General features: G+C 38.7%; 1 protein-coding gene across 1 annotated transcript; it reads left to right on the forward strand.

Annotated features, from left to right (window-relative positions):
• Positions 1-6,368: 6,368 nt before the first annotated feature.
• On the forward strand, positions 6,369-16,133 carry ftr93 (finTRIM family, member 93). Its single transcript, XM_084119418.1, has 6 exons — positions 6,369-7,013; positions 9,334-9,429; positions 9,511-9,744; positions 9,985-10,153; positions 10,537-10,596; positions 14,992-16,133. The coding sequence occupies exons 1-6, from the start codon at positions 6,441-6,443 to the stop codon at positions 15,540-15,542; spliced, it is 1,683 nt and encodes a 560-aa protein (XP_083975544.1). The 5' UTR covers positions 6,369-6,440; the 3' UTR covers positions 15,543-16,133.
• Positions 16,134-16,644: the final 511 nt, after the last annotated feature.

The following is a 16,644-nucleotide window of genomic DNA, read 5'->3' on the forward strand; positions in this document are numbered from 1 at the left end:
CCTACAATATGTTCAATGTTTACAGAATACAAATGAGAAGAGTTAACAATGAGCTGAAAACTTAAAAAAAAAAAAAAAAAAAAAAAAAAAAAGATAGAGAAAAAGAACATGAGGGTAAAATTTTAATCTATACATCAGTTACACATTATTTTTGTCATGTTATGTTTAAATAAGTTTAATAAGAAATGTTACGTAATGCAGGGTCCAAAGGTGAGACGGCAAGTTTTAAAGTTGAGACACGCAGATATATAACGCATATTTTAAAAACTTTTTTGAATAAAATGTATATTTATTTGCAACAGTTATGTTAACAGCAATAATAAGAAATTTCTGTCGTAAAAACAGCTATTCAGCTGATGGACACCATGCTGCGTTGTCATGGAAACATCCCAGGTGAAAATAATGAGAAAATTACGTTGTCTTTCGTTGCTCCCTTCACCAAGTGCGTTCCAAACGGCTACATAATGGCACACAAGTGCCACTCCAAAGTCCTGCCCTTCGAAGGGAGTAGGGCATAGGGATGCTCACGAGCAATAGGCACGTCCCAGCCGGGTTCGTCACTTATTGGGGTCCTCTGGAAAACATTTCCGTTGTGGTCTATGCTATTTGCGACGCGTTTCTGTATTTGGTTGTGTTGTGAGTATTTGGAGCACACATGTTGTGAAACTGATGAAGATGTTTTCTTAATTTGCGGGTGTTTTTCTACTTGCATGTGTTTTCCTCAGTTGCAGCGTGTTGAGCTCTCTCGGCCACCGTAGTTCTCTTGTGTTTCGTGCACAGTCTTCACTCGGATGCGCGCTTCGGTCTATCGCCGTTGCGGAGACTCTCTATTCGTTCCGGTGAAATCACAAAACAAAATGCATACAAACGTGTCCCTGCTTGATACAACCACAGGTTTTGATGTGAAAAAAAAATATATATATATACGAGTGTGAATTAGAACCTAGAACCTCTGACACGCTTGGCAAAAGTTCTGCCACTAGACCATGGAAATGTACACAAGCTACATTCGCGGATCTACGGATTTATTTACGTAGATCTCATTAAATGGCAAATTAAACAATGTACTATTGAAATTGATTTCCGGACATTGTAATATTATTTTTGTCCCAAAATTGTTATTGTACACATATATTGTACATATATATCTTAACATTCTACTATAGCAACCTCCTCCCCCACACACCTATCCCACCCACTTTTTAAAACAAAATTACGCTACTGGTTGGAGATGTGTGTTTGGTTGCTCGAGTTTTATTCGTTTTTTATTCCCAACTGTAGGAATGAAATGGCTAGAATTTATTCACACCTCTACTATTGAATCCAATGTATCATCAGCGCTCGGATTCGCTTCCATGTGCTGTCAAGTACAACTCGCAGTCTGTGAGGTAAACTAAACGCTATTGGCTATTTGAAAAGGGGGAGGAGCCATTCAATATGCCCCCCTTTAGCTTCCTGTTTCAGTGGAAATCAACAAATCAAATTCAGTGGACAGTGGAGTCAACGCAACATACAAAGCTGGCACTTCAGTGGGCCTTTAAGATGCATGTGAACGAATGAAGATTTTGTTTACTTATAAAATTACACTAAAATAAAAACGTGCAAGCATGTTTTCGGATTTTTTTTCTTCATTCTGCAACATAAAAAAAAAAAAAAAACGCAAGTATGCAACCACTAGAGTACAGCTGCAAATACAAATTCTGTATTATAATAGATAGTGTACAGAATATAAACTAGACATATGCACACGACTTAGCTCAGAAGTACTAGATGTTTACATTTTCCCTGAATGATACACACAAACACATACACACAACAAAAGCCTACCTTTTAGAAGCGTGCGCGTCGGGCTTTCATAGCAGCAAACGTTTTGATTGTGTTCCTCGATTTGAAAATTTTCAGCAAGTTCGTGCTCAACTTGCATTTGTCGCTAGTCCATTCAGTCTGTCATTGTACTTCAGATATCATTTTTAATCAGTTTAAGCTTTGAGAAACTGCTTTCTCCAGAGTTTACAGTGACGGGGATAGTGAGAAGCACTCTCAATGCGACAAAAACATTTGGAAAAATTGATTCCATCCCTTTTTCACAGATGAATTTAAAGCTACAATATGTATTTTTTTTTCGCCGCTAGGGCGTCACTAACCTCTTACAATAACAAAGGCGTAGGTTGATGACGAAGTAAATAAGCGGAATCATGGAACTTGCTGTCATGCTGATGGATCTAATAATATTTATGGATGAGTGAAAACATTAATGTTTTTTAACATGACTGTGGTATGAGGCAGGGCGCGATTGCTAATGAGAAACAGATATCAGCGCCACATGAGAGTCCCACGGATATAAATGGAATGAGGACATTTAATTCTAACGAATTACCCGCGAGTGCTGAATACTCACACAGGTCAGTTTATTTGATGAATTAAACTTGTGAGGTAACGCAGCGCTGTTTCACTTGATCTAACGTTACACTATCATACTAAACTGCATTTGAGTGTGTTGAAAGTTATAATGTTATTCTATGTGTTAGTTTGTTGGCTGTATGAGACTAGCAGTAAGCTAGATCAACATTAGAATAACATACTGATCATATTCTAACATCATCATGTTGAGCCATATAACATTGATTCGTTTTATGTACATTTGCTCACCTGTCTAAAGTACATGCAAGAGCGGCGTCTCTGTCAAGCCGAAGTTAGTCGCGGACGTGGAGCTTTCGACATCTCGAAAATGCCAAGCCGATATTGATCCTCGTTTTATTTCTCCTTTTGTCCCAAAGTCTGCTTGCCATGATCCATAATGTTTGAACGAAACAACAACAGTGTGCCGCTAAACAGTTGTCCACATCTGTCGCCATGGTTACTATGGCAGTACAAGCGGAAACCAGTGATAACGCTAATATTATGTCATTGACAGGCGACAAATGACAAGGGACAGGCACTATTTAAAATTGTGAATTTCTCTGAATTTACAAATTCTTGGAAACATTTAGGATAATGTAAGCACACAATTGAAAGAAATATATAACACTGCAAGTGGTTTTTGGATATTTTGATACAAAATTCTTACATATTGTACCTTTAAGCGCATCTAGTGGTTCAGATCGAGCAACCAGGCTTCTGCCCAAAGAAGTCAGCTCTTCAAACAATTCATGCCCATCAACATCCTGCTAGCCTCCATGAGTCAGGGCCTTTTCCAGTCTTAAGCAATCCTGAAGAACTCTCCTTTTCTTTGAGAGATGCAATGTCATGTCAAACAATCTTTACGCGGCTCTTTTAAGAGAGTGAGCACTGCATGGGACATAGAATGCCCTTGGATTTATGTCCTGCACTTTCTTTTGGACACCACTGTGTTTCCCCCGCATATTCGATCCGTTGTCATATCCTTGACCTCGCATATCCATTATATCAATCCGTAGATCGCCCAGTTTCTTAACCACGACATCTGTCATGACAGCACCGGTGGAATCAGTTAAATGCGCGAATTCTAAGAAAAGCTCCTTTACCATCACACTACTTACTCAGTGCTGTCACAAAGCGCATAACAACTGTCATCTGTTCCGGTCTACTCACGTCAGGTGTGCAGTCTAAGATTAATGAAAAGTATTTGGCTAATTTAAGCATTTTGAGAATTTCCTGTTGAGTCTGAGAAGCATTCCTATGATTTCATTTTGAATGTCTTTTATTGAACATGAGTTTCCTTAGACTGTATCCTTCTGATGTGTTCTGCCATAACACTATCAAACAGTCTAATTGTCTCTACAAGTTTCAAGAAATTTCCGTTGTTATTTTCATATAGATTATCTGTGCTGCCACGGAATGCCATGTTTTGCATCGCCATTACTCTCACAATGTTCACCAAACGTTCCAACACCTGCTGCCAGTGTAATGTTTTGCTTAATATTTTATGCTGATTTTGTGCATCAATTGTGTTTTGAGTGGCCAACCTTTTGTCCAGCTCTTTCCATTTATGGAAACCGTCCTCATGTTAACTTGACTTCTCGTGCGAGTTAAGTATGCTGGAGAGATTTTTCCAGTCTTTGACACCATCTTTAGCCAAAACAGAAATTCTCTCGCTTTCACAAAAAAAGTTTACAACAAAAGCAAAACATAGTGTCCTTGCTAATCGAATAAACCAGCCATGGTCTGTCCAGTTTCTCCCCGTAAGCTAATGTGCGACTGTAATGAGCCTCGGAAAATCTCCAGTTCCCACTGTCTTTTGGGAAAATAATGCCTTTGGTTTGATGTGGCCCTCCCTGTACCAGAGTGTCTTCAAGTCCAGGATTTATTGATGGGGATGGGGATGGGGATGGGGATGGGGGGATGGGGATGGGGGGATGGGGGGATGGGGATGGGGGGAGGGGGGGAGGGGGGGAGGGGGGGAGGGGGGAGGGAGGGTCAGCTAGCCTCTGTTTTGTTTGACAATACTTCGAACGTCAACAAGAAGTGACGTCACCCAACATCGCTTAGAGCACCTTTAAGTGTGTCCCCGGCTTAAGCTGTCTGCCTCCTTCACTACATTACTAGCAACGTCACCTTCGCTGTCATTAGCATGGTCTCTGCTGATGCCTAGGCTGTCATCTTGAAAACAATGTCTCTGGAACAATTGCAAGAACAATATTATGCTATCCACATTATTCCTATGCCCCATGACGCTTTGCGCAAATTATGGGTGTAACTTCCGTTAAGCTGTAAACAATCAGTGAAAAGGCTCGCTCTATGAACACAATACGTTAAAAAAGTGTCACAGTGAGATGACATTATTTCACCCTTCAACCATAGAACATTAAAAGGAAATTTAAAAGTGTAAAAGGGTAATTCTTCAATTATGGTACTCTTTGAGCTAGACAGTTTCAGAAAATAAAAACTATTCTATTTTGTACAGTGTGGTGGAAATGACAGTGAACCCAAGGGACAAGGGTTCTACTTATGAAAAATATAGGAAAATGTGAATAAATATTGCAATATATAATATGTATAATTGAAATAGACATTATTTTATCATTTGTACTTGAAATCTACATTATTTAAATATTTAATTTAGAATTAAGCGAGGTTGAAGGTACAAAGTCTGGCTTAGGGACAGAGGGAAAACAGTACAAACCATGCATAAAAGGCCTCATATTATATAACAAAAAGAATGATTGAGCCATGATACATTTTTTGTAAGTTCCCCTTGGGGTGAAGTAAGTGTGGCAAAAACAAAAAAGAAGAAATGTTTTTTAGATTTTATTATTTCATCCAGGGACAAGAAAAGTACCATAGTTAAAGAGTCACCCAAAAGCATCAAGGTATTTTCAACAGACCAAATAACCCCAAAAGCGCGAGTCTTTCCACAGCAATAACGGACGGGTTAAATACCACTGTAGTAATATAGGTATATCTGTATTATGTAGCTAGTTGCCTTAATCAAAAATGTTCATTAACTTAAGCATTACGTGATACTATTTCAAAGGGATTTCCGTCATTTTGACAGATTATAAATTGCATTTACCTGTGAAAACAAACCTGGAAAGTGAGGATTTGAGGAGAATAACGAGAGATTCTTCGTGAATTCCAGTGAAGTATTAATGGAATATATCGTAAATAAATTCGGGAGAACAGACCACAAATGTGCAGTAGCCTATATGTTGTCCTTTTTCACAATGCTGATGTTCTGCATTGAAGCAAATAAAAATAATTGATTTAATTGGACAAAAGTCTAAGAAACTTTTTTTTAACCATGCCTTTATGACACTAAGTCATAAGAGTTGCAGCATAAAAAGTGCTTGATAAAATATGAAAGGTGTGAATAAAACAAAGGAAAATCAAACTAGGCCTACTGTATTTACAGTATAAACTATTGCATCTGATAGTAAAATATTAGCAATCAGTTACTTACTTACTCCGGTACTACAGACTGCAAAGCTCAGTTTATGAGGATGTCACGGTACGAACGAGAGACTCTATCAGGAGGTGAGGTAAACTAACAGACTGCATAGCCTAAAGACCCAGATAAGCAGTGAATTAATCGTTTCTGTTTCTCATAATTTGTCCTTGTCCTTGCATTGCAATTTTTGTCTTATTCTAAATGTGATCAACATTTGATATGTTTGGGGAATTTGACAACACGTAACATTTTAATTATATTCTGCTGAAATGAACGAAATTACTTGAAAAAAGATTCGTTCATCTTGATGAACGAGATTCAAAGATCCGAGTCAGTAAAATGATCCGAACTTCCCATTACTATCACGTGTTATGGGGTAACTTTTAGCACTAGCTTTCGGTGTCTGTATGAGGCTGACACCTAGTGGACATTTTTATTATCTGGAAATTTACAGACACGCCTGTTTTCAACGTCTCACACCAGCTGTTCAGTGGAGAGAAAACTAAACTTAAGTAGGCTACTGTTGGCATGGGCATACCGTTGCAGTTTTATAACGGTGTGCACATGCAGTAAAATGGCGGAAGCCAGTATTTCAGTGGACCAGTTCAGCTGTCCAGTGTGTCTGGATCTCCTGAAGGATCCAGTGACTATCCCATGTGGACACAGTTACTGTATGAGCTGTATTACAAACTGCTGGGATCAGGAGGATCAAAAGAGGATCTACAGCTGTCCTCAGTGCAGACAGACCTTCAGTCCAAGACCTGCTTTATTCAAGAACGTGCTGTTTGCTGAAATGTTGGAGAAACTGAAGACAACTAAACTCCAAACTGCTGTTCCTGCTGGACCTGGAGATGTGCAGTGTGACATCTGCACTGGAAGGAAATACAAAGCTGTCAAGTCCTGCCTGGTGTGCCTGTATTCTTACTGTCAAACTCATTTTGATCGTCATGAGGAGTTTCACCCTGGTAAACGACACAATGTGACCGATGCCACTGGAAGACTGCAGGAGATGATCTGCCACAAACACGATAAGATTCTCGAGGTTTTTTGTCGCACTGACCAGAAATGTATTTGCATGCTGTGTATGGTGGATGAACATCAAAACCACGACACTGTGTCAACTGCGTTACAGAGGACAGAGAAAGAGGTGAGGATTGAAGAACTGCTCTGAAATTAATTCATCATTTTGTAACTGTTGCATTTTGAAGACCATGATAAAGAGGTTTCTCGTAACACTATTTTTTCTTTAAAAAATAGTGTTACGAGATTAAAAAAGAATTTTTTCTTTCTTTAACACCAATACATTATCATTAGAGTTCATAACAAACATTATAGTTTTTTTTTTATAAACACTTTTTATTATACTATTTGAAACTCCCTTCATATCCTGATAGCAGTCAATAATAGAAGTGGTCTAAACATATCTTCTGTTGAATCAGTGCGAATGCAGTGATGCAATGTCCTTCCTGCCTGTCAACATACAGTATGCATTTCCACACCTCCGCGCACCTGCTATTAAGGCTATGCAGAGTTGTAGACAGACAGTCACTGAGAGCCACAAACAAACAACAGCTGTCTTTTGCAGTTCCTCCTGAACCAAAACAACGCACTTGTGGTGCGTTCATGCCATGTCATAACCGTAATTACGAGATGGTAACCTTGTGACGTCCTAGTCTGAGCTGTTAATGTCCTCAGACTTGGATTTTTGCATTTCTATGTCAACACTATCAACACTAAATCTGTAGCAGTCAGATGGTACAAGAGCGAGCTCTGTAAGTTGTTTATGTTCATTATTATTGTAATTAGGGCTGGGTATCGATTCAGATGTCCAGATTCGATTATCGATTTGATTCACTGATTACAATGATTCCATTTTCACTGGCTTATTGTTTTTTTGTTTTTGTTTTTGACCCACGTATCCTTGTATTGTAATAAAAAAGGTCATGACACCCAACATTTTAGATGCCAGTGAAATTTAACAATTCTCGATTCCAATTTCAATACCACAGCTAACACTACTAATAGAAATTAGTAGAATAGAAAAGTAAAAAGAACAAATAATTAAACTACAAGCAATAACACAAATAAATAAATACAATAGGACAAAGATACAAATTAAATAATTAGTGTTTTTTAAGGTTTTTCATGTAGGTCTAACATAAATAGAATAAAGTAATCAAATGTAAAATGACACTGCATATAATCTTCACTGTACGAATTATATAAAGATTAATCCTTATTAAAGTTACAAAAACGTTCAGTAAAGAGCAGGGAGTGAGTTCTTTGTCGTTTGCAGTAAGATTAACATTAAGAACAGCAGGAATATTAGCACGTGTTCTTTCTCTACTGTTTACTTAAGCCATAACCAACTATGTTTACTTGGATACTCGCAAAGGCAGACATTTTGAGAGAAATTTGTGTGAATTTGTCCGTTTAAGCACAAGGAGTCGAGACAGAGAATTCATGTTATTATTTGCACACTGTCTGAGACACACAAAACTTCTCACACAGTGCACGCGTTCTCTTTCGCTTCAATGCTTAGATTAGCAAGACTTGAAACCGCATGCAAATGATAAAATCCCGTGACCATGCAGCACAGGTCCGATCGGGACAGTGACGTGACAGTTCCTTCAATTGTCCGGAACGTCTTTCAAGCTGAAAGCCGCACCTGTATCCGCCATGTTCAGCACTGAATGAATGACAGGATCCCTGCTGTAACAAGCGCAAGGTAAATAAGAGGAGGACATCTAGTGGAGATGACTAGTAATAATAAGATTAACGTCAATCAGATATTATGGTCAATATTTGCGGAAATACATAGGGAAAAAAGATCAATTCTTGGCTTTTGAGAATCGATATTGAATCGACCACATTTTAAAAAACGATTAATCGAAAAATCAATTTTTTATTTTATTTTTTGCCCAGCCTTAATTGTAATGTTATGTGCTTTGAGACATGAGGTAATTTAACATCGTCTCTCGTCTCATGACTCTTTGCTGACTCTGCTCTAGCTGTACGCGTTCATGCTCTGAAGGGAGGGTGGGATCACATGCTTTCAAAGCTAGCTTGCTATTGCTAGCCACTCCGAAATTGCCTACCCTACCTTTAACCAAGCGATCAAGGCTTATAAAGGGTTTATTTTGCGATAATGTCCAACTGACTCTGTTATCTTGTAATATTAGTATAGTGGTATTGGTATTAATCATATTAGTATTAATAATATATTAGTCCAGGGAGATTTCTATATCTTTAGAAATGTTTACCTTTATTCAAAACCTTTTGCAATCAAACAACCTAGTGTTTTATTTTTTATATATATATTTTTAATCTTTAGCTAACATTCCAAAATAAATGAACCACTGAGCCATCTCACCAGCTTTGGATTCACACAAACTTTTACATATTCATTTTGTGATACATTACGTTTTTTTTTTACATGTTTTTTTTTTTTTTTTCTCTCTCTACAGAGTGGCTTGAAGGACATGCAGATAAACTGGCAAAAGAGAATCCAGCAGAGAGAGAAAGATCTTCAGCAGCTGAGAGATGATGTGGAGTCTCATAAGGTGAGTTTTGAGAAGAGATGTTTGGGAAGCTATACTCAGTCCCGCTGAAGCCACTGTGTGATTGTGATGTGTGTGTAACAGCGCTCTGCACAGACCGCAGTGGACGACAGTGAGAGGATCTTCACTGAGCTCATCCGATCCATCGAGAGAAGCTGCTCTGAGGTGATACGGCGGATCAGAGATCAGGAAAAGACTGCAGTGAGTCGAGCTGAAGAACGACTGGAGCGACTGCAGCAGGAGATCGATGATCTGAGGAGGAGAGACGCTGAGCTGGAGCAGCTTTCACACACACAGGATCATATCCATTTCCTGCAGGTAACAGAGATCTAGATTGATACACTCTCAGTGAATTTGCTGACGTTTTGATCAATTAACGTTTATGATTTTATAAAGATTATGAACATTTGTTACATATTTCATGAGAGCGTAAATTCTGTCAGGTGATGGTCTCTGTGAACGGAGAGAAATACTCAAATTTTCCTTCATTTTGTCAGTTTGTGCGGATTTATGTCTATATTTTGATAATGGTGTTTGTTTCTGTTTGTGTGTCTGTAGACTTTGCAGTTTCTGTCTGATCCTCTATGGGAATCCACAGACTGCACAGCACTGCACATGACTGCCGCTTCACAGCTGTCTTTTGATGATGTAAGAGAAACCGTCTCTAAACTGAGAAAGGAGCTTGAGGATTTATGTAGAGACAAAATAGACATTATATCTGATACAGGTAAAATGTAGGACATTTATTTGCTCTCTGAAATATGAGTAAAGCATGATTTAAAGGGATAGTTTACTTAAAAATTTAAATTCAGTCATCATTTACTAACCCTCAAGTTGTTTCAAACCTGTATGAATGTCTTTCTTCTGCTGAACACAAAGGAAGATATTTTGAAGAATGTCGGTAACCAGACAGTTGATGTACCCCATTGACTTCTACTATGGAAGTCAATGGGATACATCAACTGACTGGTTACCAACATTCAATGAACACCATATTTTTATTTTATGGGTGAACTATCCCTTTAATGTCAGAAATATAATGTAAAAACAGTGCAATGCGTTGGATGTAGATTAACTTTTTTAAACTGAAAACGTCGAATGTTTCCATAGTGAAATGCGTCGAGATCATTCCCTCTCCTGACCCCCAGACCAGGGAGGAGTTCCTACAATGTAAGTTACTATGAAGGCATGCAAGCACAGATAGCTGTAGATTTAACATGGCGTCCAGAAATCTGAGACCACATTGAAAATTCTAAACCAGAAATTACACTCTTTGTACAGATTTTCTTTCATTAAAACACAAGATGCTCTTTTGATGATCTCAAATCATGCTGGAGAACGGGATCATCAGGTTTATTTCTCTCGTCACATCAGCTATAGTGCTGCTGGCATTAAAGGGTTAATTCACCCAAAATTTTTAATTATGTCATTAACTACTCACCTTCATGTCATTCCAAACCCGTAAGACTTTCATTCATCTTTTGAACACAAATGAAGATCTTTTTGATGAAATCTGAGAGATTTCTGTCCCTCCATTGACAACTACCACTTTCAAGCCTCAGAAAGGCGGTCATTAAAGTACTCCATGTGACCCCAGTGGTTTAAAGCAAAACAGAGTGTCGTGGAAATTCTTAATACAAATACAACCTACTTAATCTGACTTTTATCCAAAGCGACTTACAAATGAGAACAATAGAAGCAGTTAAACTAATAGGACAACAATATGTAAGTGATATGACCCTTCCCAGTTTAGTCTAACGCAGTACATGTAAAAAAAACAATTAAGATAGATATAGAATAGAATAGAATAGAATGGAGGAGAAGGTGTTAGTATTAATGGAGTGTTGCCGAAAAAGATGCGTCTTCAGACGTTTCTTGAAAATGGCCACAGTCTCAGCAGCTCTGGTTGAGTTGGGCAGGTCATTCCACCAGCAGGGAACAGACCAGGAAAAGGTCAGAGAAAGAGATTTTGTGCCTCTTCGAGATGGCACAACAAGACAACAGAGCGCAAGTTTCTGGATGGCACATAAGTCATAAGTAATGAGTTTAAGTAAAATGGAGCAGAGCCAGTGGTTGTTCTGTAGGCAAACATCAGTGATTTGAATTTGATGTGAGCGGCAACTGGCAACCAGTGCAATTTTGTGAGGAGAGGAGTGACGTGTGCTCTCTTCGGCTCGTTAAAGACCACTCTTGCTGCAGCATTTTGGATCAATTGCAGAGGTTTGACAGTGATGCTGGAAGACCAGCCAAGAGAGCATTACAATAGTCCAGTCTGGATAAAACTAGCGCTTGGACAAGGAGTTGTGTGACATGCTCTGATAGGAAGGGCCTGATCCTCCTAATGTTGTATAAGTTAAATCTGCAGGACCGGGCAGTTCTAGCAATGTGAAGTTCAATTGATCATCAATCACAACTCCAAGGTTCTTGGCTGACCTTGATGGAGTTATGGATGACGAACCGAGCTGAATGGAGAAGTTGTGGTGTAGTGTTGGGTTGGCTGGGACCACAAACAACTCTGTCTTCGCAAGGTTTAGCTGTGTGTCATCAGCGTAGCAGTTATAGGAAAAGCCATGTTTCTTAGGGTGCTTTCACACCTACCTCATTTAGTTCAGTTGAATCGCACTAGAGTTTGTTTTCCCCATTGGTGCGGTTCGTTTGGGCAGGTGAGAATGCGGCAATCGCACTCGGGTGCGCACCAAAAGCGGACCAAACAAGCGTACCGAGACCTCCTCGAAGAGGTGGTCTCAGTACGCTTTCAAATGAACTCTGGAGCGATTCGTTTGTGGTGAGAACGTGATCCGACCTCGAACAGAACCAACTGCCAAAGAACTGCGCATTTTTGGACTAAACCAGTTGCCGTAGTCAGCTGCACTGTGCATTATGGGATGAGGAGAAATGTTTGTTGACAGTTTGCACTTTAAGCATGGCAGCTCGTGGACAAACTTGGAGTTGTGAGGAGGTGCGGAGCCTGATAAAAATGATCAATTACCAATTACTTTGATCCGGACCAAATGAACCGAACTACAGATGTGAAAGCACCCTTAATGACAGATCCAATACTTCCCTGAAGCATGTTGACGGCGTCCCGTCAAGAAGCTACTATCACTACCTCAATCACACATGAGCACACAGGTCTTTATGTAACCAGTGGCGTCAGGTACTTGAGGGAACTGTATGAAACAATTATATAACGTTCGACTACGCCACCCGGTATATACCGGGAACTCTCAGCCCCAAATCAGGGAGCGCACAGGTTCGTTACCAAAAGAAATGGGTGAGCAGAGAGACATAGGCCAGGGAATATCAATGATGAGGCAGTTTTATTCAAATACAAAATTTAAAACCATCAATACATTAATCCATCAAGGGCTCAATATTCACGTCAAAAAGAAAAAGGAAAACAACACTTTACAAGACTTCAAAATAAAGAAATAATAAATACAAACAAACAAATACACGAGAAAGCTTAATTGAGAGGGAGATGGCCTGCTGTGACCCTCAATTCACACAACACACTTAATATCCACACACACCCACTCTGGTGTAGTCAGGTCACTCAATAAGCACAGCACTCATTGTGAACCCCATTAAACAGCGGCTAAACCCCTCCTCTACCTTTCTTCGTCACGCTGTTTACAAGAAAAGAAAAGACGAGCAATAAACATTAACTAGCTGGTACGAGCCAGCCCCCAAAGAAAGAAACAGTCAGTTCACAAACAAAGAATAATAAAAATACACAAAAAACAATATTCCTTTCAATCTTGTTCTGTAACTCAAAAGTAAACTTAAACAAAAGGAAAGGAAATTACAAAACACGCAAAAATGAGCACAAGACAAAATAAAGAAAGCTCAATTACAATTCGAAACAAACAAGAAACAAATCAAAATGAAACCAGCAAGGTCACGATCGCCCGCCACGCTCCCACTTTAGTTCTCACACTGAGGCGAGCAATCATCCCGGCTCACGGTTATGCAAGTTCAAGTTCGCTCCGACACGACCAAAATAAGCCCAGGCAAGACAGCAGTGCGTTACGTCAACAGACGCGCATCTCGTCCCGCAATATAGAGGTGAAACCCTTGCTCTCGTCACTCAAATCTGTCGAACATGAAACAGAAAAATTACTAATAAAACAATAAAAGAGACAAACCACGCGAATGGCTCTCATACATACCGGAAACGTTCTCAGCGCAGCAATATGCGTGTTCGCTGGCCTCAACATGCCGCCGGTTGCTCGTCAATGAACTACACAGACTCAAAATAGTAAATACACGTTCCATTGATGAAAATCCTCAAAACAGACGTAGGTTACCAACCTCAAAGCCCGGGGCAGCCTGTGCACGGCCGCACAGAGCTGAGACAGCACTTCCTACTCTCCCATTCATAAATGGCGGCCTCCGTAAAGGGGCGGTACGGGTGTCAACGCATCCCAAGTGACAAAAACCTCCCCATTTTATACCATGACACCAGACTGCTGATAGGTTCAATGTTTTCACATAACACTGGCCAATAATCAACACGGATACACTTCACCCTGCTACATTCAGCATCTATACACTCTCACCGTCCTCCTCAGGTGTACGCTGGTCTGTCACAGGATCATTAATACTAACTCAGAGTATTACAGCCTCACCCCGAGGGCGGCTCTATAGTCTTCCAACACTATCACTGTCTCTGCGGTGGTCTTTTGAGTGTAGAATCTTTAGTACTTCTATTCCTCAGCTCAATCACACATAGATGTTCTGTTGTTGTCTTTTCAGCGTAGAATCTTTTTCTCAGCTGCGCGACTCACAAGTTGTTCTTGCAGAAATTAAGTATTAATCATGGCCGGGAGATCACTGGCCACTACAACTAAGTGAGTCTCCTGAATAGAAAGATACATGTACATTTATATCATACAGTTGATTAAAAATCAATGTCACTCAAGTCTTCTTCACTGTGATTTGTTCTGGTGATTGATTTGTAATGATCTGAGCTAATCATATGACTGTTAGTTCTACTGTGTTAAACACTTTTTGGGTAAGTATATGGTCTTTGACCTGATCATCCTTAGTCTGCATTTCTCTGTGTATTTAATGTTGAAAATACCCATTACATAAAATATTTCTATCACAAGAGACAAACCAAAAACTGAGAAATTCATGTGCATTTTCAAATCTAATTTCACTCATGTCAATTATATATTTTGGAATTAGTAAAAATATAAAAGCAGTTTCACTAGTGTTTGCATACTTTTGGACCGAGGTGTATATAAAACATTATAGTAAAATATAAACATTTCAATTTATTTGTGCAACGTTCTTTCCTCTTATTTTGTATTGTTTGACAGCACTCTGGGTTTCAGCTTCAGTATTCACTTCACAATATCACAGTTTAATAGGTAGTGGACAGTTCTGGCTTAGATAAAATCCAAGTGTTTCAGCTGCTTGGTGACATTTTAACCAAATACAATTTCTACTTTGTATCTAAAAACAGAGAGATTCTAGCAATTAAAAACATTTATGAGATTCATCAAGCTATTTTCCTTGATGAACTGAACTCCTCTGTTCCTGTTTTGTCTCCATCAGACTCCTGCCAGTTGACTCTGGATCTGAGCATAGTGAATCCACTCCTCCATCTGTCTGATGGGAACAGAGTGATTTATGACACAGAGATTCAAGACGCACTCTATAACTATCCTGATGATCCAGAAAGATTTAATTACTGGGAGAAGGTGTTGTGTACAAAGAGTGTGTGTGGACGCTCTTACTGGGAGATTGAGCAGTGTAAACATGGCATTGTGGAAGTAGCAGTGTCATATAAGAACATCTGCGGGAAGCAAAATTATGTCAGCTGGAAGCACTTATTTGGATGTAATGATGATTCCTGGAGTTTGTGCTTCGGTGACTCCGGATACTCATACTGTCACAAAAGCATAGTGACTGTTCTCCCTGTAAAGTCCATCAGCAGTAGAATAGGAGTGTATGTGGATCACAGTGCAGGATCTCTGTCCTTCTACAGTGTCTCTGACACAATGACCCTCATCCACAGAGTCCAGACCACATTCACTCAGCCTCTCTATCCTGGGTTTAGACTTTCTTATGGAAAAGTAATTGAACTGTGTGATTTATCAATATAGAGCTATTGTACCATTTTTTAAAAAAATCAAATAACCACTTTGAGCTGCATTATAACTAAGTAAAAAGTAGATTAGGCTCTCTTAATTTCAGCTAGTAAATATACTGTGACTTCTGTCACTCTCATTGGAAATGTTTGATATATCGAGGGGCGTGTGATGATGTTTTAAGTGTGTATATATATATATATATATATATATATATATACACATACACATACACACACACACACAGTGGGGGAAATAATTATTTGATCCCCTGCTGATTTTTACCCCACCTCTCCATGTTAAACTAGTCCCGTCCGAATAGGGCTTAAGTCACACATGTTCAAGTCACAAGTAAGTCTCAAGTCCCTACCATCAAGTCTCAAGCAAGTCTAAGTCACAGTGCACACAACCAAGTCAAGTCAGTGGTTCACTTCAAGCAAGTCAAGTCGAGTCCTGCTAAAGGTCAAGTCGAAGTCAAGTTACAATACCAAACAGAAAAAAAGTAGAGTTTATATTGGCCTCAACCTTTTTTATTTTTCCCTCAGAAATGATTACCTTTCATATACATTTATATCGTAATATTAATAACAATCATATAATTTATTATAGCATGTATTTATGATTATCAAAATTTGGAATTATTATTATTATAATAACAATTATACCAAAAATATTGAAGATAAAACATTTGAAGGTAAATTCACAAGTGTGATTCATTAATTGTATTGGTTTTATAGTAAATGTCATGTTTAACTTTGCTTATATATATATATTTTTTTAAATGAAATATCACCAACAGACATTAACTTTACCATTAAGAGCCAATATTTGACCCCTTAAATTGATTTCCAGGAGCATTTTTTTCTAACTATGTTCTAACCATTTTTTTTCTAACCATGCATTTACACTGCAATTATAACACAAATAATGTTACAACATAAATAATGTTATGAGATTAATGATTTAAATATAATCATTTTAATATAGAAAAAATTAGATGCTAAAAAATAATAAATTATATATTTTTAATTATGAAATTAAAACCGCCAATAGGTGGCGCCAAATCACCGCCTTAATGTACGAGTCATAGAAGCATTCATTCAACTGATTCGTTCAA

The sequence above is a fragment of the Abramis brama genome (genome assembly GCF_963993115.1).
Source record: "Abramis brama genome assembly, chromosome: 7".
Classification (NCBI taxonomy): domain Eukaryota; kingdom Metazoa; phylum Chordata; class Actinopteri; order Cypriniformes; family Leuciscidae; genus Abramis; species Abramis brama.

What these genes read in the sequence shown, in the direction of transcription:
- ftr93 (XM_084119418.1), top strand. Translation starts at nt 6,441, where the DNA reads ATGGCGGAAGCCAGTATTTCAGTGGACCAGTTCAGCTGTCCAGTGTGT. An exon ending in TACAGAGGACAGAGAAAGAG is followed by an intron (nt 7,014 to 9,333) that starts GTGAGGATTGAA and finishes CTCTCTCTACAG; the next exon opens with AGTGGCTTGAAGGACATGCA. An exon ending in AGACATTATATCTGATACAG is followed by an intron (nt 10,154 to 10,536) that starts GTAAAATGTAGG and finishes ATGTTTCCATAG; the next exon opens with TGAAATGCGTCGAGATCATT.